The following is a 23,679-nucleotide window of genomic DNA, read 5'->3' as shown; positions in this document are numbered from 1 at the left end:
TTGCTGCTCCACGTTCTTGCACGGAATCAGAATGGGAAGAGGCTGTTGAGGACCCAGGTCCCACTCCCTCCTCTGTGCGGCAGTCCAGATTAAAGCATCCTGGACAGGCAGCGGTCCAGCCTGAGCTCGAACCCATCCAATGAAGGGGAGGCCATCGCTGCTCTGGGTCCCCGGTCCCACGGTGCTTTCTGCTGGGACATGTTTTCCTGGGTGGGAGAGATGCCTGTAGTTTTCATTGTGACAACAACCAGGAAGTGTGAAAACATCATCGCTGTCAAGGATCCAAGCAAGCCTTGACAAGAACAGAGCTGGAGATGCTGTTTATAGGTTGGGTGTCACAAGCAGTGCTGATTTGAAATACTCCGCAGATGTCTCCCGCCCGGCACATTGGGGGCTTCTTCTTCCTTGGGATGGCTTAGCAGTTCTACAAGGGGGCCTTGGGGAACCATGCGGGAACCTCAGGCATGCTGGGTTCTGGTGTGTCCATCAGCCAGCGCACCTTTGGAAAATGGCTCCCTTAAGCCTGGCTGAAAAGATGCATCCTCAAGGAGTCCCTTTTCTAGTGGTTTGGTCTGGTTTTTCAACCAGTTTTCTCTGGATTTTCCTTTGCTCCAGTGCTTTTCAACACCATGCGCTTTAATGTAATGCGCCTTGATCCCTGTAGGAAGGGCCGTATAGAAAGGAAAGGATTAAGCCAGTCAATCAGTAATGTGAAAAATCCTTCTGTCGCTGCAGAAATCGCAATTGCTGAGCTCATTGGGACTGTTGCACTGCTCTGCTCGCTGGCCTGGAGCAGCAAAACTGCTAAAGGTCCGGTTCACCAAGCAGGCCCACCTGGTTGTCCTCCCCTCTCTTCAGCTGTTCCCCTCTCAGGAGCAGGATGAGTGCAGGCGTGTGCCGTCTTGTGTAATATTTGTAGCTTGCAGCGACAGGCTGGGTGAGGAATGGCTTATGGAGCCAGAGACTTGTGCCTGGACATGCTGCCGAGAAGGAGGGCCGTCCTGGTGTCTCTGAAGGTCCTTGCTTGGAGGGGGGCAGGGTAGCTCCCTTGTGGGCCCTTGGGGGGCCTTTGGTCGACCACAGCAGCTGCCGCGTGCTGAGTTGATAATCCAGACTTCCCCAGCCTGATGCCCACGGCTCCCAGAATTCTTAGCCAGCTGGCCAAAGGCCGGGGGGGGGGCGGGATGGAGAATTCTGGGACTTGCAGGCCAGCATAGCTGGGGGGCGTCAGGTTGGGGAAGGCTGAGATGGCTTATCAGGCGTTAATTAACTGCTTTCCTAAAAGCTTTTCTTGGTGGTGTTATATTCAGCGGGTAAGGAGGTTCCTGGATCAACTAGACTTTGTTTCTGGAAGGAAATCCATCTGGATATGCCATTTCCAAGCAAGCTCTGCATGTATAAAAGTTCTTCTCCAGATGAATGTTGGAAGAATGTGGCATTTTAACTTTTAATGAATGTCTTTTATCTTTTTATTGAATTTAGCTATCAATTGTCTTAATGTGTCTAAATCATTTTATTGCTGTTTCTATTGTAGACAGCCCTATTGAGATACGTTGGCATGAGAAATGGCATCTAAATAGGCTCTAGTAAATAAAGCTGCTTTGGGCATTATTGTTGTTGTTATTATTATTTGGAGAGGAGGCATGTATGCCGTTGCAATGCTCGTGTCTCAGAAGGCATTGCCTGCAGCTACCCGGTAAAGCAGCCGATGTCTCTCCAAATGTATTGAGCACTGATTCCTATCATCCTCAGCCGGCACGGCCAAAAGCTGACAGGATTATAGGACTTGTAGTCTGGTATATCTGGGCTGGGAGCAGCCGGTTGAGGAAAGCATTTAAGGCCACGTGTGTTTGCCTCCTGCCGCTCTCTGCGCTTCGCCCCTGAGGTTCTCCTCCAGGTTCCCATTTGTTGGGCAATAAAAGGGCTTAGCCGTGGCTTCTCAAATTGAGCCCCTTATTTTCAGTAGGGAGTGAGTTTCTCCTAACCCTTTTAATCATCTTTGTATTTTTTTTTAATCCCGCCTTTCTTATTTTTATAAATAACTCAAGGTGGAGAACATACTTAATACTCCTTCCTCCTCCTATTTTCTCCACAACAACAACCCTGTGAGGTGAGTTGGGCTAAGAGAGAGGGACTGGCCCAAAGTCACCCAGCTGGCTTTGTTATGGCATTCATTCTGCTGTTTGTGAGACAACAGTTAGTGTTTTCGTCAAAAAGTAGGCACTAAATAATGCCTTACGAATGAAAGACAGATTCAGATGGGGGCGTATGAGTTCTTGAGTCAGAAATAGAGGGAAGAGGATTTCTCCTGGACCATCGTGAGCAGATTCTTTCTGGCAAAATTGCCTTGGCTGGTTCTGCAATTCCCTTGGAGAAGGAAGCCTTTGGACACGTATCTACCACACACACCCATTGTGGGACTCATCTGGCGCATGCAGAAATTTGGAGAAGGCCAACTCAGCCCAAGAGAAGAAGAATGTGTTCCAAAACACATCGCATTTCCCTTCCCACACAGTGGTTCCTCCTCCTCCTCCTCCGGGCTTTGAGTAGCTGTCTCAGATCTCAAAGGCTTCTTGCTTTGGGAGGTGTGAGAGGACATCTCTCTCTCTCTCAGGCTTAATTTCTGGGTTACTAAGAGAAATCCAAGCTGGCGGAATGAGTCCTCTGCATCGTGTTGTTTCCTGGATCAGTGTCACATTCCCCATCTGGTTCCAAGAATCCAGCTGTTGGTCTTCTCAGCTAAATGATTCTCACAAACTCACACACTGTTGTTGGACAACCATGCTGTAAAAAGGGAAGCAAATATCATTTGTGCTTTCTTGGGAGGAAATGCTCCATCTCTAGACATCCAGTTTTGCTGGATTGGTGCGTAAAGTCCTAGGAGGTAAAAGGGACAAGCAACTTCAATTGGATAATAGAGACCAAATGACCTGTAACAGAAGCTTTAGTGGAGCAAGGAGGGAACTAGTTGAAAACTCTTCCTTATTGGGTTCTGATTTATTTGATTTTAATTTCAAGCAGCTGCTTACTTAAAGTAATTTTGCTTGATGGCTATCCTAAAAAATATTAGAAACCCCCCCCCCTCTTCATCTGCCTTCCGTTCTATAGTCTGCATATCAGCCGTGGCATTTTGCTTTATTGGGAGCAGGAATATTTGGCAGAGGGTCAAAAAGGTCAAGGTAGTGGTCATGGCTGCCATCTTGACTTGTTTGACCCTCCCCTGACAGATACCCCTGATGGGGCTGAAAAATCTTGTTGTCCTTTCAGGTAAAACATAAAAGGGATATCCAATCTTCATCTTCTGAAGGGCCAGAATCAAAGGGTTGCTGTTGCTTATTCTATTTTTATTTCTGGATTATCTGCTATTGGTAATGTTCATGAACCCTGCAACAGAAAGCTAGATTCTTTGCTGGGAGAATCCTTGGTCAGAGAGCAGCTCAGCTGTTTTTTAAAGAGAAATGGCAGTCAGCAGTCACATGGGGGCACCATGCTTTCTGTGCAACGCATCCATGTTTTACCAATGTGAATAAACGCTCATTTTGGGGAGCAGAGCGCGTAGTGGGCTCCAAGCTGCAACATTCTCTGCAGAGTGAGCGGGCTGTTTTATGGAGGAAAGCAAGGGGAATAGTGTAGGTAGCGGGAAGAGTTTGGGGGCTTAATGCCTAGTTTTCCACCAGTCTGGAGATAGAGGCCCATGGGCTGAGCTGCTTGACATCCAACGTGTTGGGTTGGGCTTCAGCGTCTGCCATTGTTGAAGCAAACTGGGGTTTCAAAAAGATGTGTTCCTTCACTTGTTTGCCTGCTTGATGCCAGTTAAGAGCTAGCAAACTGCCATAAGTATTTGGAAGAGAACAAACCAATGACAGTGGTTTGAGCAGGCATGGCAGAAGTTGCTCCCTGGGCTCAGATAATCCCTCTGGATCCATGATAGGCCTAAAATCTGGGCTACAAGACCTGAATGAGCACTAGATGACAGCAAAGAGACACAGAGAATAATCTCTTGGCTGCCATCTAATGGCTGTTTAGGGTTCTGCATCCCTAGTGTATGAAGGTGTTTTTTTTTTTTTTTAACTCTTATTGTAGTGGATATTTAAAAAGACAACCCAGAAAGAGAAAGAGAAACAAGAAAAATAAGAGGGAAAAAAGAGATTAGAAAAGAGATTTAGAAACATTACAAAATCAAATTAAATATAATTTAATTTATAAGATATAAGATATAATTTTGTAACAATATAAGATTAAATTACATTTAGGAAATCTAAAGAAGCATTAGATTAGGGCTGCATATTGAAATAACTAGTATCAATTTCCGTGACAAGATTTTTGCAACAAGGCAAAAGGTGCTGGAGCTGATGTGGCAGATGTCCAGGCATCAGGCAACTGACTCCACCTTCTGTTGTGTTCGGCAGACTTCTCTATTTGCAAAAGAGCCATTGAAAAATAGCCTAGAATTAGGTGAGTATTTTTTTTTAACGTCGGTCCATTTTATCAGTGATTTTAGTAATGCTATACCCTACCGGCAAGTCTCCAGAACCCAAGTGAGGTCTTTTCAATGCTGGACATGCTGGAGATCAATCCCCTCTGGAGACAGGGAGTGCACTCACACAGGTTACTGATTTTTTTTTTCTCATTTTGCACATGCATGCCCTAACCAAAGAAGGTACTAAGCTACCCCCACTCCAAAAAATTAAAAAAAAAAAGCTATCCTGGCATTGCATGTTAGATAAATGCAGCCACTAGCTCTTTAATATGATTAAAATGTATGGGCTTGAACACAATCTCTGCATTTTGCTACATTTTCCATTATTGGCTGCATTTTCACTGGGCCATTCCAACATTTCCATCAAGAGAAGACACCGTCCAAAACAAGGGCTTCTGATCTATAAGATGTGCTGCCAAAGAAGAAGAACAGAGAGGGCACCAAGCCTGTGCACATACTTGTTGGGATGGGCAGTGCCAGGGTCACTGCAAGAGAGCTCTGGGGGCAAAGGAGCTCAACAGCAGCATTGCATTTCTGGTTGAGGAAGAAAGGTACAATTGTTGGCCCATCAAATACACCACTGACCACCAGAATGGTATTTTTTTTAATGTCAGAAGATTTCTTTCCCTGCGCTGATCCTTAAAGTCCATTAGCTGGAGCGGAGTTTATAGGCAAGGCTTGTGCTCTGTGGTTGAGCAATGGATCCAGAGTGAAGAGGTACCCTTTGGTTGGGTTCATGTATCTTGCTAAGCTATCATTTGTTAAACCATGGTTTGTTTGGTTTGTTAAACCATGGTTTGTTCATAAGAGCAAACCTGAGTGGTTGGGCTCATTTACCTTACTACAGACTTCCATAGCTAAGTCCACATAGTGTATTAAGCCAGGTTGCTGGGGGTGGGTATGGCGGTGGCTTCCATCACCTGGTCATGATTGCCATCTTGACTTTTTTAACTCCTCCAGCAGATACTGAGAGAAAACAACCCACGTGCAAACCTTACCTAGTTCCCCCCCTTCCATGTTTCTCTCATGCTTCTTTATTTCAATAGAGCCACTTCTGGTAGACACCACCCAAAGCGATGCAGGTAGTTGTGCAAAACTCTAATAATCAATTGTGTTGCCTGCCTCAACCTACTGCCGCAGCATTTCAAAGGCAGAATCCTAAAGAGAGACTCTCTTGGGCTCAGCATATGCCCAATTCAAAATCAACCTGTTTACCTATTGACCCAATATTAGTCAAGGGAAGGTTAAGTATTTTTAGAGGGTTAACTACAAATGCTTTGTTTCTTCAAATTGAAAAGGGTGGGTGGGTTCCTAGTACTCTCTTCCTGGCCACTCCTCCACCCTTCAGGCCTTCCAGGGACAATTCTGTACTGTCTGCGAAGGACTCCGGCACAAAAAGTACTTTGTTGTCCAGAGCCTTCAAGAGCCGGTGGGAGGATGGTTGGCCTGGGAGCAGATCTGAAGATCTGACTAGGGCTGAGAAACCACAGCTCTGTTCTAGCATGCTGAGAATGTGTGGTTGTAAAACTCCAGGGAAGAACCAAAAAGGCTACTGCAGTTTCTGCTTGATGTTAGCGCGCTACGCCCCTCACGTCTGAGTCATGCTTTCTTCTTTTTTGGAAAGGCACATCAGTCTGGCATCCAAAATACTCAACATCTCGTAGAGGATATAAAAAGCAAGATTCCCCAACTGAGCTACAGCGCTTGTTTGCAGGGTCTCTCTGTGAGTCACTGCTGGCAGGCTCCCCGTCTGGAAGGAAACCAGCCTAGAACAGTGACTCATACAGAGAAGTAACTACCAGCCTCCTCTCATTCTGCCCAGGGTTCCCCCACCCATCTTGAGGGGAGCCCCTTCTGAAAGTTGCCACCAAACAGTAATTGTTAATTGCAAGAGGAAGGGGAGTAATCATAGCAGGTGGGACATGGAGACGGGTGGGCATCCAAAGACGAATGGGCGAACATGCTGGCACTAGGGATGCCACGTTCCAGCCCCTTGGGTTGTGTTGCCACTCTGACCCTTGTTTTCCCTCGCAGTCTGGTGATTGGGAGCAAACATATGTGGCTGCTGCTGAGGTGACATCCTGTTTTCGGTGCAGCAAGGACTTTCCATTGCTGGCTTTGTTTGCGATGGCGTAAGCCTCATTCAAGACAATAAACTCAGTCTCAGTGGCGCAGGAATATTATTACCTTATTACATTGGTATTGTACCTGAAGTTGGCAGGTTTTGCATGATAAAAGCAGCTAGTCTGACCTACTGTTAATGGCAGGGTGGAATGTGTGCTGGGGCCATTGGAGCAGAAAATTAATTCTCACCCTTGGTCCGTAGCTGGAAAGAGCTTTTGCAACTCATCTCCATCAGCTTTTTTGCAGCGCGGGGCTGGAGCTATTTGGAGGAGCCTGCTCTGGTTCTGCTAATTGTGCGGATTCCTTCAAAACAACAGAGGGAGAATCCACTGGATGTGTGAACTGCGTTTGCATCTTATGCTTAACCAGCGTGCTGAATTAACCCCTTTTTCTGGGCAGGCATGGTGTAGTGAACCATAAAATACTGTGCTCACAATGGTTGGGGTTTTGGCTTAGCATTTGGTGTGAACTCAACAGTTTGGAGTAAAATCCCTTGAAATCAGTGGGACTTACAAGTGAATATATTTAGGAATATAGGATTCAGCTACCTTGCGTCTGTAGCATGCTTGCTGGTAATTTGGTGTGGCATTTGGGGCTCTGTTGCAATGTTTGGTGTGGAGCGATTGTCTTCACAAATGGTCCTGTCTCCCCAGTCTATCGCTGTTGCTGCCTGGGAATTAACTTCCAGTTCATCCGGAAGGCATCAAGCTGGGGGGGGGGAGGGGGGGCAAAGCTGCAATTGTTCAGTTAGAAGGAAAATTCTCAACAGGGAATTGATATGTCCTTTGGGGCCCTTTGCAGACACCCTCCTGTTGATCCAAACCGTGGATGAAAACGTTGCTTAGAAGTCCAGAAGTCCTTTCTGGAGAAGCCACTCCTTTTGTTCTTTAAGATGGACACCTTCCCACACCTGTGTACACCCTCGAGGGCTTTCTTGCTTTTCCCCTTTGCTCATGAGAATTTACACACCCACACATACATCCACACACCCACGCAAACATGTTCCTGTGTCATAAGCATTGCGAAGGAGGATGATTTTTAGGACATGACTATCCAACAGGAAATTCAGATCCTGTTTAAATGGATTTTATGCAAGTGACTCACTGCTTTCGTAGCATCCCCACCCCCCACTGCTATGACTTAGGAAACCTTTGCGTGAGCACCCAGGGTTGTGTTGTAATCAGATTCCTATCTGAGAAAATGTTTTGTGCGTGCATTTGCTTGTTTCTTAAGCCACATTAATCATCCTGCAATTCAGGGACTGAATTGGTGAGGCAAACTCCTTTGTCCCTGCACTTGGAGTGAAGGCTGGGGAGAAAATCAGGCCGATGGGAAGCATTATTATTATAACTATTAATTTCAATGTCTATTCCCCTTCCCTGCAATGGGGTGCTTGTTAGGTCCTTTTATATCATAGTCGCTCTCTTGCAACTTACAGGGAAAGCCTAATTGTGCATCTTCCCAGCCTGTTTCCTCCCCCTGCCCCACATCAGCCAAATGCTCAGAACAAGCTGCCATGTTCTGTGCTGGGAGAAGAGAAAGAGGAGAAACTGTGACGCAGCAAGTGTTGTGAATGGATGCCCTGGCCGTAAATCCAGGGAAGCTCTTCACAGACGCAGCCAAATGCATTTTTAATTAGCATCTTGGCTTTGGAGGATCCCAGGCAGAACTGGAAAGGAGCGCAAGGAAGATGGCCTTGCTGTGCAGGAGCTGTAGCCTTGGCAAAAGGGGCTGAAGCATTTTTTAAGCCCAGAACCTCCAGGTAACATTCAGAAATGGCTCAGACAGATGCCTCCTTGATTGAGTGAACTATAAGGAGGAGGATGTCCAGCGCCATCAGGCTTGCAAGCTGCTTTATTATAGCCACGTTCAATAAAAGTAGTTTTAGCCTTCCAGTGGAGTTGATTTCCTGGTCTGGCCTACCTCATGGGTCTGGCCGGATCTCTGGTTATGGTTTGGTAGAGCTGATCCCCCTGGAATGTGGACCACTAGAAAGCGGGGTCTTCCGTTCTTCGGGCTGGAAACGAGATGGCCAAGAGCCCGTGATGGAGCCAAAAACTGGACCTGGGAAACTCCAAGCTTTGCATTGGAGATACTAATACTAAGGAAGCAGAAGCCGATAAATGATGAAAGGCGTCTCACTGAGGATGGTGCATGTTCAGCAGTCACGGGAAATTAAGCGGCACCTGGAAAAGAAGGTTTGGGGGCGAGAGCCCCCCTCCCCTGTACAGAAACCCTGGCAGGAAGAGTAAAACACTTGCGCCTATCCGAGAGGTAAAATTAAAGACACTGTTGAATGGAGCTGCTGGTGACTTCACAGACCTAGGATTTCTCTGCAAATTTCTTGACAACAATATCCAAATCCTTTGCCATTGCCTACTTCCCACCCAACTGACCTTGCATTTTCTGGCGGTCTCCCATCCAAGCATTAAGGAGATCCAATTCTGTTTGGTTTCTAAGCCCAGTCCTCCTCTTGCTAAGACACAGTTCCAAAAGTTGTGGCCAAATTGTAATCTTTAATGAGGGAGAAGGATGAAATTAACAAATGCATGGGGAATAATGGTATTAACTTTCTTCAACACAAGCCCTAGTTTTAGTATTTAGTATTTGCCCCAGCGTCACTCACCTCTTTCCTCTGCCCTGTCTAAAATCCGACTTCCATATGCTGTTCAGAGGCAAAATGCAGCTCTTAGACGGGAAAAGGTGTATCCTCCTCTCTTATCATGTTGGGGAGGAAAGAACGGTGGCTGATTGGAACCTGGACCAGAAGGACTTCAGGGCAAGATAAACTGCATCATTTTATGGCAGTTCCCATTCATTTGCAATTTTATAGCAACATGTATTGCAGGAGGAAGGCCCCCATTCCCTTCACTGGCATATCTGGTTTGAAAGACCCGTGAAGTCAGGATAAATGTAGGAAAAATATTGGAGCTTCTGATGACCAGGCGGAATATCAGCAAGGTTGGATCAGGTGGACCACAGCAGGAGCTCCCAATTTTGGGGGGTAGTGGTACCTTGAAAGTATATTGTGGGCCTTCCAAGAAAATGACAACTAGTGGTGGGGACATGCCCATTCACCAAATCGGCTTGACCTGCTGGGGGAACAATGGGAGGGGTCAAGAGGGTGGCCACCGCCATGTGGCTGAAGCCCTGCAACTCTTATATGCATCGCACACACAATGCACATTAAAAAATGCATCGCTCTGGTTGCACAGGTATAGCCATGTTTAAAAATGGCAGGGCTTCAGCTGCACAGTAGTGGTCAGGATGGGTGATTGCCTGGATGGGAAAGTGAGAGTGGGTGGGGTGGGTGTTGCAGACCTGGACAGAGACAGCTGGGAGGTGTGCGCAGTCTTAAGGGCTGAATGTGCAAGATTGCAGTCTGGCAATTGGGATCTTCCTGCCAAAAGAGAACTTTTGGGGAAGGGGTGGAGGTGTGGTAGGAAGCAAGCTGCCTTGGTCATCTGCAAAAACTCTTTCCTGCTTCAGAACTGAAGATTTGGTCCATTTTTCTCTTTGCACATTCCTGGGATTCTCCTTTGCAAACGTGAAAAGCCACGGGAACTCTTTGGAAGTTTGAGTTGGGAAAAAGTGTTCTCCCTGGGGCTTGCAGCAAAGCTGGGTGGCTTGGCATATCTTAATCTTGTTTTCTTGCATTCCTTTCCCTGAAAGTATTTCTTTCCACCAGGTACATCTTGATTTGTTCTTGTAGTCTAAACGAGATGCAGTGGCTATGAATGCCCAGAGGAGCAGGTCTGTTTCTGGCCTTTTAGCCAGACAGAGGGGTTTCGTGCTAACTCGGCTCTCACTGTATGGTGTATTATTGATTTAAATTAATAAATCAGCAGTGTAGTTAGAATGAGAGGGAATAGCCCTTCCCTGAAATGAATGAAAGGTCAGAGGCATCTAAGCTAAATAAATAAACAATTGATTCCTAACTCTGTAGTTTTAATGAGTAACAAATATGATAGTATAGCATGGACCTTGTTACTTCAGTGTATCACAAAAGATAAAAACTTACCAGTCTGTCTTCTATGATCATTTGTTAACTTGCATGCTACCATTGTCTAAATAACCGATGGTTCTGCGGACAAGTCAGGGTTTGTTTTCTTCTGGGCATTCTTTGGTGATTAACAAATGGAGGTGAAGTTGAGTTTGACTCTTGCTGATACTTGTCCGTGTTTATGTAGTTTTCTCAGTGACCATATCCTTAATTTCTAAATCCTCAGCTGACTTTTTAAGTAAACAACCAGGGTGTCCATGGGGGGGGGGTGTCAAAAAAGTCCAAATGGTGCCTGCAACCATGTGACTCAAGCCCTGCCCCTTTTATGCACACCACAAGTGAAAAGGGGCAGGGCCTCATTAGTGCAGTCATGGTTACCATCTTGACTTTTTTGACCCCTCCTATGGACTCCATGAAATTAGCCTTCCCCAGTCAAGGGTGCTCCTGAGGCATTAATGTTATAATTCCCAGCCATGCTGAGAAATCTGGGAGTTGTAGTCTCAACACATCTGGAATTGGGGAAGTCTATCATAGACTTAAATAACAAAAGAACAAATTGCATGGAGTAACGTAATCTATTGATATGTTCCAGTCTTAATTTCTAAGCGTATTATTTTTATCATATTTCTAGAAAATATAATAAATATCTATTCCAGAATTACTACCCCCTGAAAATGTAATCACTTGTATTTTTAACAAGTTGGCTCTGACTTTGATGATATCTTATCCATGTCAGTGGTAATTAAAAATTGTACTTTTATTATCAAGCGCTCAGATGCATTCTCCCAGTTACCCTTTTTCAATAACTTCATGAACTAAATTATTCCAGTGTTTCCCAGTGAAGATTATGATGGGGAGGGTGGAGAAAGAGTGGGACTTAGACAGTTTCCCAATTTCTCGGGAACTACAATGTTGGAGGCTGCATTCACACAAGTTAAGCTAGGTTAGTTTTTAACTTAGTTAGGGCTTGTCTGTAGCTTAGCTTGTTGTTTGAATCCAACCTGTTCATTTAGCTGATGGTTCAGTATATTGTGCAAGCCAGAAAATGGGTCAGTTCAATGACCAAGTTAACTATGTTACGTGAACACACCAATGACTCACATGTTCTTACTCCAGATGGAAGTTGATTTTGGGGGTTGATGGTGTATAGCCAAAGATTCTGCTTGCTCAAATTTCTGGAAATCATGGACCAGGGATTCTGGAGGATGTCTGCTGGAGAAGATTGTGTTTTCACCATTAACTCTAATTGTGATAGCGAGTGATTAATATGCATGGACATGTTTTGGGGGTTGGGGGTGTGATGGCTGTCCCTTTCCCACCCTTCAACAGGGTACAACAAAAACAGTCACTCCCCCTCCAGAGTGGCTCCCTTTTTTTGCACAGCATCTACAGAATGGTCAAGCTTGTACTGCTAGTTTGAATTCTGGTTGGGAGGAATGGCGTACAATTAAAGATATATGTTTGCAAAAGGGCCAGTCTTTTATGCACGCTGAGCCAGATATTTATGCACACAATCAGGCCCCCAGATCTGAATATTTCAGCTATCGAGATTTTCCTCTTCCTCCTTCTCCATTTCTGCTAACATTGGAGGCCTTTCTGTTTCCATCTTCCTTTCCCATGGGGAAATCATGAGGTGGATTCCTTTGCATATAACATTGTAGCTTCTAGCCTCCATCTCCTACTGCAGGACTCTTCTGCTAGAGTCAGGGCCGGCCTGGGAAATACTTTGCATTCTTGAAAGCCAGCATCAGATTTCTAGAAACTCTGGGATTGTCTTTCCATTCTCGGCTGTGCATCCTCCTGTGTGCCTCTGACCTCAAGACTGGAGTCCGTGCAGCTTAATGTGCAAAGAGCAATACGTGGGGTATCTCAGAGGCGGAAAGGAAAATATCTTGGTGGGGGAGGGAGGGGGGGAAGAGAATATCTGTTTTTCCTGGTGCTTCTTGGAGGGCACCAGGCCAGTCTGAGCATCTGGGTTACCTTCACTGGCCTGGTGCCCTCCATGTGTGTTCAGGCTACAACTCCCAACTGGCATTTGGTCCTATGGAGGAGGCTGACCTGCTGCCTGTTGGCACCGGACGCAGGAATCCCCACAGTCTCCTTGGCTGGATTAGGATGCTAAAGTTGGTTTTGCAGGTCCAGTCCATATACTGCCTTGGAAGATCTGCCTTTGGAGTTTTCTCCAGAACATTTTCTTCTGGCCAGATGTTGTAAACAAAGTATTCTTGTTGGGGAAAATGGTCTCTGGTCTCCTGAGAGGAAAATGTAGCACAAACAGAATGATGCCAAACCGGCAGATCTATAATCTAGAGCAGGGGAAGTGCTGTGGACAGAGCTGTTCTCTGAAATTTGGTGGCAGGCCCCTGGCTAAAGAATTAAGTATAGATTTCTCCATTGAGCAACCCAGCGCAAAGGTGTTTCTCTTGTCCCTAGTAAAACTCTGCTTTTACCATAAATGATAATTGTTAGAATTTGCAAATCTGTTTTGTGATCTGGCAGCAAAACAAGGAAATGGAACACTTGCCAAGCAGTTGAGTGTATTCAGGATTTGCCTGGTGACTGCTAGCAGCTGATGTACCACAAAGCTCCACCTTCATAAAAGGTGGAAGGTCTGATCCAGAGGCATCAGGTCTCCCTCTCCATTCCCTTGTGGCTCCTTTAGAGATGTTTGCACTGACAAGTAAGCTTTCCATGTAGCCTCTTCTGCTGCTGGGGAGGCACAAAGGGAAATCTGTGATTGAGTCATAGCTCTGGCACTTCCTGCCTGGGAAGAGGATGAGAGGGGGAGATCCAGCCCCTCTGATAAAGAAATGGGGACAAGATCAGCTGCCCCCTTGCCCCCAGCGGTGGAACCTTTGTCTGTGGATAGTTAATCTATAGCATATTATGCATGTACTTTGTGCTTTATTTTAGAACCTGAAGGCTGCGTTTGCACAATCAGCCAGCCTTGTGAATGGAGGATGTGAAATTATTCACAAGGAAAATGAACTGTGGTTAGTTATTTTAACAAGGGCTTACTAAACTGACCTATTTTCTGGGTTGGCACAATGCATTCTACCATAAAGAGGCTGAATTCACATGACAAAGATCAGAGCTAAGTCTCTTGGGCAAGCTTAGTATTTTAGGCATCTGGGGTTGCTGGGTCTGTAACTGACTGAGTTAACTCCAAAGGAGAGGAAGGGGTATGTTTTTTTCTAGGACAAAAAACAAAGCTTGACTTGGTGCTTTTGAGGGACGTCCAAGGGTTTTGGGGGGGGAAGGGCACAAACATAGTTTGCTGCTTCAGGGAGATTTTGCCTGCCCAGAGAAGTGGATGAGAAAGAGGAATTGGGAGGAAGGAAGAAGTGACCCTGAACTTTGTTTGGGTAGAGCTTGGATTTATAATTGAAACTGAAAGCAATGAAAAATATAGTCCTGGTTATTCCCATGCAGTGAACTGTCTGCAAGATTGCATACATTTCATAATATTTGGAAAAGGAAAAAGGGGCAATGGGAAAAATGCTAGCAACCTTCTTGCTACTTCCTTGATGTCCTAGTCCATCTCATATGCTTTCTTGAGGGCTGTTGGCGTGGCACAAAGTGTAAGATCTGTAGATCTGGAAGGGGTGCTTAGAGGCATAGACGCTAGGTTTTGCCAGACCCCTGCTGATAAACTCCACGCAGCTTTGGGGCCGTTTTTCTTGGGCCATTGTATGCATTCTAGCTCTATGAGGTTGAGCTCACAAACGTTTCAAGCTCTACGGGGTGTGCTTGGTTGGTTTGGACTTACTTCAGTGTGCAAAGCACAACTGGTTGTAGTTAGTCTAGCTTTGTGGTTTAGCATGGTGTTGAACTAGGCTGCAGTGGCTTGCTCAAGAAACTATGGTTAGAGAATGCTGTATGTCACTCATTCATGGGGTTGGTTGGTTTGTGGATTAGCGTGATGGGCTGAGCCGGTCCTTGTGGTTTGCAAATGGTGGTGTATGGTGTTGTGTGTTGGGCACACCCAACTAACTGGGCTTGTTAATTAATCATGGCATAAAATGAACCCTGGATCAAACCCCCGTTTCCTCCACCTCTCTTGCAGAACGTGTTGGCTAAGGCCCTCTATGACAATGTGGCCGAGTCCCCGGATGAGCTCTCCTTTCGCAAGGGGGACATCATGACAGTGCTGGAACGCAACACGCAAGGCTTGGATGGCTGGTGGCTCTGCTCCTTACATGGCCGGCAAGGCATCGTTCCAGGCAACCGCCTCAAGATCCTGGTGGGGATGTATGACAAGAAGCAGCTCCCTGGGCCTGTCCAAGGGCCCCCACAGCCTTCACTGCCGCAGCCTGCAGGACAGACCCCGCTGGCATTCCCCCAGCAAGGGGGCTACACCCCACTCTCTCCTGCCTCTCAGTACACCCCAATGCATCCCTCTTACCTCCCCCAAGAGGACAATGTCTACTTGGTGCCAGCACCCAACAAGACCCCGGGGGCCCCGGGGTCCTTCCAGTCTCCTGCCAGCAAGCAGATTTCTGCGTACCCCAAACAAAGCCCTTCTCAAGCCCAGGATGTTTACCAGGTGCCAGCCGGGCCAGCCTGCCCATCCCAGGACATTTACCAGGTCCCTCCAGCCCCTGCCAGCCTGGGACAGGACATTTACCAGGTCCCTCCTTCTCTGGATGGACGCGGTTGGGATCCCCCAAAGGCCCAAGGCAAGGTAGGTCGCTGAGATGGGGCATCTGGGCTCCCCTTCTTACTGTTTCCAGAGCAGCCAGTGCAGAAAAACTCAGCCAGGGATGATCCAAGGCTGCTTTACATAAGCTGAGACTCTCCACTGGGGATCATGGGTATTGTGGTCAATCATGTCTAGAGGGCATCTCTCTCTCTCTCTCTCTCTCTCTCTCTCTCTCTCTCTCTCCCTCCCTCCCCCTCCCTCCCTCCCTCTCTCTCTCGGTTTCTGCTTGCTCGGGGCTGGGCAATTGTTCCACCCCCCGCCTCTGTTCAGGGCCAGAGCTAAATTCTTCTGCACCTCAGGAGATCCCCACCTGCTAAATCTGCATAGTCCGGTGGGTACGTGTGCATGTGAGAAAAGTCGAGATGGCAGCTGCAGCTGGGCGTGTTAACAGCTGGTGCCTTGCAGATAGAGCCCCATGGCCAGGTACTTACAGGGGGGCAATACTTAGAGGGCAGGGGGACCATTGGAGCCCTCCAAGTATTGAGTGTCTCCTCCCTGTACAAGTTGGAAAGTTAGCCTGGAGAAGGGCTTGTACCTTCCTCTATTGGCAAATGCTGCTTTCTAGCCAGATCACTTGATCGGGCTTCAGCCTGTCTCGCTGACCGGAGGGCCCAGAGATGGCAGCTGCAGCAGGACAATGTGTCTGCAGTGACCAGTCAGCAGGCCAAGGGTGAGGGCGGGAGGTCCAGGGGATGGAGAATCCCAGCAGAGTTTACGGCCACCAGTTGAGGCTGTTTTAAAAGGGAGGTGAGCAAACCCTCAGAGACTCCCTAGGCTCTTAGTGGGTACAAGATTTGATGGCTGCTTCCTCTCTCGGACGTTGCAGGCAGGGCCCCATGAACGCCAGCTGCTGCAGGGGCTGGGGGGCAGCTGGATGCCCTTCACTCCGGGGCTATGAGCTTCCAAAGCTGGTTGGCTGCTGGGCAGGGCAGAAACATTGCAAATGGGCCTGTGGCCAGATCCAGCCTCTGGCTCTTCCTCTTTCCACTGTGCCAGACCACGCTGGTATTCCCATTCCACTTGGAGGGCTGGGGAGCGGGGAAGCAGGTGTGGCCTGGGACTGCAGGGCAGCGTGCTGGCGGATGGGCTGTCAGCAGACCCTCCCTTTCTGCTTCAAACAGCTGAAAGAACGGGTGGCTTGTGTCCTTCGGCAGTTGGGATTGCGAGGGAGGGGGGAAGAGGCTGTTCCAAATCTGTGCTCCTTGTGCCCTGCTGTTTTGTGCCAAGCTCCTGTGCCCCGCGTGTTCCTCTTTCTTGCTCCCCCCTCCAGCAGAGCAGCGTGGAACGGGGCCAAGGGTTGCACTTCAAATTTGCATCGGCAGGACTTGCGCCTCGGTGGGGCGTTGCAGGAGGCTCCGAAGAGCCATTTCCGGTCTTATCCTGGGAAAGGAAATGACCTTCCGCTGGGCCTCCATCACAGAGGCACCCTGGTCTCCCTTCCTGGGCTGGGCTGGGCTGGGGTTGGAGGGGACCTTCCTGAAAAGGGGTGGGGAGAGGACGCCCTGCACAGTCTCTCCAGTCATTTTGGTCCAGCCCTGGGCCACTAATATGCTGAGGGACCATCCTCCAAGCTGGTGTTTGTGTGTATCAGGAACAGGCAAAGCTGGGGCATTGGCATGATGGTCTGTGTGCCAGGACATGGCCAAGTTTGCAGGATGTGTCTAAGCAGTTTAATCAGGAAAAAATCTAGTAGTTGCATTCCCACAGTGTGGTGGGTCTTTTCTGTGCCAATGCAACCACAGGAGGTTTTGTGTAACTTTGTCTAGATTGATGTAAGGACCAGGCAGAGCCCTTTGAGTGTGAGCATGTGTGCGTGTGTGGACCAGCCTGAATGCCTGCTTCCTTCCACACCCCCTTCTTCCCATGCCTGCTGACCTTGAAGGAGATTGAGGTGGAGAGACTGTTTAGAAGGAAGATTTGGGAGGGGGTGTCACAACGTTGGCCTGCCAGCCTCCCACCCTCACCTCTCCCTTTCCCGAGATTGACCTTGTGGCTTTGAGAGCAGGAGGCCAAAGAGGCACCAGTGGGTGGCCCTGGGGCAAACTATAGGGAGTACAAGCAGTGACTGCAAACAATGCTGCTGTGTCCCGCAGCAGGCTGCCTTCTGCCCCAGGAGAGCCTGGTATCTTCCAGGTAACCAGGGGATTCCTCTATGCAGTTCTGGTTATTTGGGTGGAGAGGGGGAGTCCCCTGGAAGAAAAGGAGAGGGGAGCAGATGCCGCTACAGGTTGAGAACTTGCTCTTCTGGCACATCACCCGCAATCAAAAGGGTGTTGGTGCTTATAATCTGTAAGCAGAACCGAATAATACAGAAAGCTTTCTGCTGCAGTTAAACATATTTTTCAGTTAATCTGAAATTTAGGTGGTACCTTTCTCTGGAGATTTTTAAGAACAGGGTGGACAACCACTGTGATTTCAATGTTCTTGTTTTTTTCTGCACTTTGCAGAGGATTAGATGAGATGATCCTGGTGGTCCTTCTAAGGCTAGAATGTTCTGGTTCTATGCAACCTTCTGTGGTCTGGCATCCTCTGCAAGAGTTGTACTGCAGTTTCCATCATCCCCAGCCTGCAGAGAGAGTAGTATCTGAGATCACCAGGTCTTCAGTTGCAAATCTGGATAAAAACATAACTGCTAGGGACTCACCTTTGTTCTCCAAAGGGGCCCCATTTAGAATCCATTCTATATCCATTTCCCAAATACTGTACAGGGAAACATCCTTCTGTCTTGCCAGGTCTCTGTCTTAAATCATCGGCCCTCCACCATCCCACCAGGAAGTCCGGCATCAGTGCAGGGCCAGCAGAGCTTCTCCTGGCTCGGGCGACCAGGAAAAATAGAACTTTGTCCCTCGGCATTTCTTGTTGACCTCACTCTTAATTCCCTTGAGGCTGTTCCCAACTGTTTCCTAGAGATGCTAGCAAGCAAGAAGAGTGGAGGACCCTTACAAGATCTCATCACTCCAGTGTGTGATGGAGTCACAGCTCTCACTACCTTCTAAAATCAAACCAGTGGGTAGCAGCCATGTCCTTGAGTTGCCCAATCTCTGACACCAGCTGATGTTACTTGAAAATTACTGCAAAGTTAAAGTGTATCAACATCTGTATTAAAGATACATTCTCCATCTGCCCACAGAAGTAAAGATTACTTCTTTACTTTTTTTACTTTACTTTCCCAGGGAGATAAAAGCTATTTCATTGTTCAGCCCAGGCTGAAAACAGGATTGAAATGGGCACAGAGAAGCCATTTCCTTAAGGTAGCTGCCAACACCCTTGCCAAGATTTTGCCCCCAAAGCAGCTACGTAGTGACTGGATGATGGTTGTTAAGGTCTTCCAGGTCCAAAAGGGATGGTTAAGGTCTGGCTGTGGATCTGTGTCTTTCAAGGCCACTTGCGCTTCCCCCATCTTCTGAGAAAACATGACCTACCTAGTAGGGCGCCTGGAATGGGGGTCAAAAAAAGAAAAGATGGTGCCCTTATGACCACCATTTTGATTTTTTTTTACCCTCCTGCCAGCAGGGCATGCAGCACCCAAACATTGCTTCCAAATACAGGATCTCACAAAAAGATGCAGCTGATTTACAGTGCTACAAACAGTGCTGGGTTGGTCCTCCTGCATTCACTGCAAAGCACCTTTTGCAGATGGAAAAGCACTTCACAGCCCTGTTGCCACCAAATAAAGCTCTTGCCCTTCCCTCACTCATTGCCAGTAGCAGAGTGGCAAGCATCGAACCCGTAGATGACATCCTTCCATGGGGCCAGTTATAAATAAATCAGCCCAGGAGGGTTCTGTACAGCGTAACTGAAAGTATGCCAGTGGTGGTATCAAGATCCAAGTGATCTTACTATTAGCCAGCATCTGATACTAAGTGTCCAAGGGCCTTTTCGGTTACCAGACTCTGGCTGTTGTTGAAGCTGAATTTGCAGCAGAATCCCTCAGCGTTGTTTTGAGTTGCATAGATAGTGTGTGACTGCAGCTGGACGGCCCACAATTCTCCAGCATAGCTTGCACAGCCTCTGTGCGCTGTCTGGGTTGCAGTGGCTTTTGTGTGTGTGTTGTTTTTCTGCAAACAAACAACAGCTGGGAAGGCTGCTCCTGGCTCCAGAGTCCCTCCTTTCGCCCAGGAGGGAAACAACACTCATTGTGCATCAGCTCTAAGCCCCTCAGTTGCTCCTCTCTGAAAATAGAAGATGATGTCATTCTTGGCTTCCCTGGGGAGGGCAGCTCTTGCTGCAAGGTGCCAGAGTTTGCTCCTCTCCAGGAGTGGCTGGTGGGTGGTCAGTGCCCTCTTCTGGAGAAAGCGTTGGCTGCATCTTGTGCAGGGACTGCAGACCATGTTTAAAGAGGGATTTTTGTATAGATTCCCAGTTCCAGTTCCCACAGCTTGGAGAGGCCATTCTGTAGCATTGGATTGCAAGTTGATGGATCATCTGCTGACTCAGTTGGGCTCAAGAAGAGTGGGTTTGAATCCCTGGTAAAACCAAGGAAGACTAGCCTTCATGAGGCCTTTGATGGAAGGATGAGATTCTGAGGGAAGAGGGAGTGAAAGAATTAAGCTTTGAAAAAAATGAAGCTGAGGACAGTGAAGAAGAAATGGGCAGATGGAAACTGCCCAGAAAAAGATCCTGGCTCTTGTAATAATTGCAGTTTTGCAAGGCCTGGATCCTTGGAGTTCAGTCTTCCTCAACTGGAGAAATTCCAGGTGGGTTGGACCTCACCTCCCATAATCTTCAAATAATTTGAGAGGATGCAAGACTGGGGAGGATTGAACCATAGACCCTTCTCAACTCCAGTAGAAGCTGAGATGTGGCCACTGGCAGTTCTAGTTCAGTTAGAACATTGCTCAAATGCTACTTCCAGGATGAAGCTGAGTGGATCCCAAAATATTGCTCCAGAAAAGTGCGTTTCTGGAATGAGATGGCAGTTGAACAAGTATAGAAAGGTTAAAAAGTCCTTCCTTTGTAGACCATATTATTCATCAGAGCATCCAATTAAACGAACAGCAGGAATGCACACAACATACCAACCATTTTGAGAAAACACATAGGACATTATCACTAGGCAAGCTGAAAATTAAGAAGCTGTGTTGGTGTTGAAGAAAATTAGTGTTATATCAGCGATAATCTTGCAATGAATGTTACAAAGCACAAGTAAGAGTAAATGGTATTCTTGTTTGTTAATCATATTTAAGAAATGATCTTTTGCTTAAGGCAGGAAAACACACAGAACCAATAGAAGGAAACAAAAAACAAGGAAAACATTGACATCCCTTTAAATCATACTGGCAACAGTTAGGAAAGTAGTCTGATTAACCTATCCCTGACTTCAGTTTTTTGGTTTGTAGAAAAATTCTTCATTTGAGCGTCCATCAGATGTGTTGGAATTCCACCTACGTAATGCCCCAGATATGGGCATCCCTGGTGAGGGGAGTGTTGCCACATGCATCATAACGTCACAATGGCTTGTACCAGATGCCTCACCACCCATAAAGCTGGAAAAGACAATCTTGAGTAGATGGACCAATGACCAGAGGCACTGGCTGAGATAACACATTGCTGAGGTCATGATGTGCCTGATGTCCTTGTGGCTTCTACCAGCTTCTATCTATGTGTCCAGCTAATGTTTGAAAAGCATCTGGTTGGGGACGTTTGGTGTAAAGTGCTATGTTTCAATTTGGTGTGTAATAATTAGCTTCTTTCCTTCACATTAGCCTGATGAATGCTATTTTTTGACTGTCCAAGATTCCTTTCTCCTTTTTCCAGGATTCTCCCCATATTGAACAGAGATTGTTGGGCAAGATGGATTAAAGGGGTGTGCACATGTGCGCGATGGTTAGCAGCCACACCAATGATGCACCTCCAAATGGGTGGGATGTTTCCTGCAGGATTGCTAGTCAGAACATCATGGAAGACCATTTGAAGGTCTCTGCACGATGGTGGAAGCTGCTTAGAGATGGAAAGGCCTGGGAAAGGAAATGAGAGGAAGAAGTGTCCCTTGAATTGTTCCATTCTGTTCCCAGGCTATCACATCTTTAAGGCTGCTGCATTACTGCCAATGCGAGACTCCTGGAAGGGTCTGTCATGAAGCTGTGAGATCATGGCAACTAAGAGGAAACATTTACTCTTGGCAGCAGGTTTGGGGAGGGTTGTTATTGTCCGCTTGTACTGTGAATAGTTTAAAACCTATTTCTCCTCGATTGCTGTGTGTTTGTATCCCCCACTGAGTCCAGAGCCAGGGTTGGCAATACAGTGCTGATGGGAACCATGTCACCTCTGGCATCTCCCAATGGCCTCTGTAGGACCCTCACATTGGAGAGGGTGTGTGTGTCAGAATCTTGGAGAGCACCAAAAGTCTTTAATGCCAAAATTTCAGTGGTCTTACTCCAAATTGAAATTCTGGGCACGAACCTCAATGTCTTATGAACTGTCAAAGTTTCACAGTGAACCCACTAAAATCTCAAGAGTTTTAGGGTGAGAACATCCAAATCTTGTGGGATTTCAGGGTGAGAATGACAAAACTTGCAAAGTATTAAGATTAGAACACCAACATCTTGCTAATCTTTCAGCCATTTCAAAAATAATTCTAAAACTAATTTTTATTGGACAATCAAGCAAAATTGTATGATGGTGCCTAGAAAGGTTGCTGAACTTGCAAAAGCAGGTGAGCATGTGGACACCAGCAGGGAGGATGAAGCTCATCACCAAGGCCAGCTTCTTCTCAATGGTGGGCCGCTGCTGGAGTATGGATCTTGGTCTGTATCCAGCTAACCATGTTACTAGTCTAGCATCTAGACAAGATCTTGTGTCAGTGCAGGTGTCCCAAGAGAAAGAGGTCCTGGGACAGGTTCTTGGCAGATTTGGCAATGTTTCTCTCCCAGCCATGTCCACCTGCTTTATGCAGCAGATGAAGCATCCTCTTTCTTCCTTTGCAGGTGGTGATCCCCACACGGGTGGGACAGGTCTATGTCTACGAGTCCCCCAAAGGAGAGCAGCAGGATGAATATGATGTTCCCCGACAGCTCCAGGAGATCTATGATGTGCCCCCAACACGAGGCTTGATGGTGAACCGGAGTGGCCAGGAAGTGGGTGCTGTTGCTTTATCTCTTAGGGTAAAGGGGGCAACAGAGAGCAGATGAGGGGGCATTAGGGACAGACCCCTCTTTTACACTCACTGCCCAAGACTTGCTAGACTGGGTTTAGGACATGTATGGATTCTTTAAAGACCACTTTACTGTCTTGCCTACTTTGGCAATAGCAGCAGTTGTGGTGGAGGTTTTAATGCCTTGTATGCTGCTCCAGGCAGACCCAGGTCTAATTATGTAGGCTCAATGTTTTTGTAAAAATAATAATAATTTGAAAAAAATCGGAAGACAGTTTTACTAGACAGACAGCATGGGTGAGAAGAGGCATTTTTTTCCCCAACACTTATAGAAAAAGAGATATGAAAGACATGTGAAACAAGATAAAAGGGTAAAGTACAAATAGTGAGATACGAATAATTGTACAAGGAATCTTACTGTCCTGGAGATTGCAGTTTGCTACTATATCATGAATTATAAAATGTCTTGCACCAGTTTTTAAAGAAAAAATAACTTAAGAATCACTATTAAGATTCGAGCTAAGGATACCTGGCTAACACAGTAGAAATCACTAACTCAGATTACAAGCTAGAATAGATGAAACCAGTACTAGGAATCGAATTTGCCATGAAGATGAAATAGGGACTCTAGGCAAGTCTTCCCCTTGTCAGAAGCAAATCTTGCTTGCTTTCCCTCAGAGCACCACGGGAGGGTGGCATTGCTAACAAAAAACCACATCTGCCTGCTTCCTGTGGGAGGTGGGATTCTGGAGAGGTGTCGATGGAGCTTAAAAATTAAGGAAGTTGGGTGCAATGGCCCTGTTCCTCATTGGTCTTCCTCTTTATCAAAGCAAGGGATGGTGGGAAGCCAGAAACTGCCAAAACCAGGTGGCTGTTTAAGCCATGAGGCCTGCACCAGTTCAGAATCCTAAGACAAGATGTGTAGACTGAGCGTATTGGAGAAAAACAGGAACAGAGTATGGTTAATTGTTGGAAACCAGCCTCTCAGCTTGTCCTTTTGCCAGGTCTACGACAGCCCTGCGATGGTGGGAAAGAGCTCCAATGGTGGAGCCCAAATCCATGAGATCTACGATGTGCCGCCCAGTGTGGAGAAAAACCTGCAAGTGGTGAGTGGAGACACAGGACCAACAAGGAGTGGCTTGGTGAGCTGGAAGGGGTCTGGAAAATGGGCAGTGGGGTTGACCCAGTATCAGACCGTGGTAGGGTTGGTTGGACTGGAAAGGAGGGCTGTTGGCAAGGCTGACATTTTCTGCTGTATCCATGAATGATGTCTTATT

At 47.0% G+C, this 23,679-nt stretch overlaps 1 protein-coding gene across 2 annotated transcripts in view; it reads left to right on the top strand.

Annotated features, from left to right (window-relative positions):
• The window catches only part of BCAR1 (BCAR1 scaffold protein, Cas family member), a 38,296-nt gene that overhangs the window by 7,006 nt on the left and 7,611 nt on the right, over positions 1-23,679 (top strand). The window contains exons 2-4 of one of the 2 annotated variants that reach the window (XM_088135864.1): positions 14,674-15,291; positions 22,236-22,385; positions 23,407-23,544. In XM_088135864.1, the coding sequence (XP_087991990.1) occupies positions 14,674-15,291; positions 22,236-22,385; positions 23,407-23,544 (906 nt within the window). The remainder of the gene's footprint in view (positions 1-14,673; positions 15,292-22,235; positions 22,386-23,406; positions 23,545-23,679) is intronic. The other variant, XM_088135866.1, reaches the window with a different exon arrangement.

This window comes from Python bivittatus, unplaced genomic scaffold (assembly GCF_059951505.1).
Source record: "Python bivittatus isolate LINGU-HERP-01145 unplaced genomic scaffold, Pbiv_v1 ctg000190_np1212, whole genome shotgun sequence".
NCBI classification, from domain to species: domain Eukaryota; kingdom Metazoa; phylum Chordata; class Lepidosauria; order Squamata; family Pythonidae; genus Python; species Python bivittatus.
This window is presented reverse-complemented; position numbering and strand designations above follow the sequence as displayed.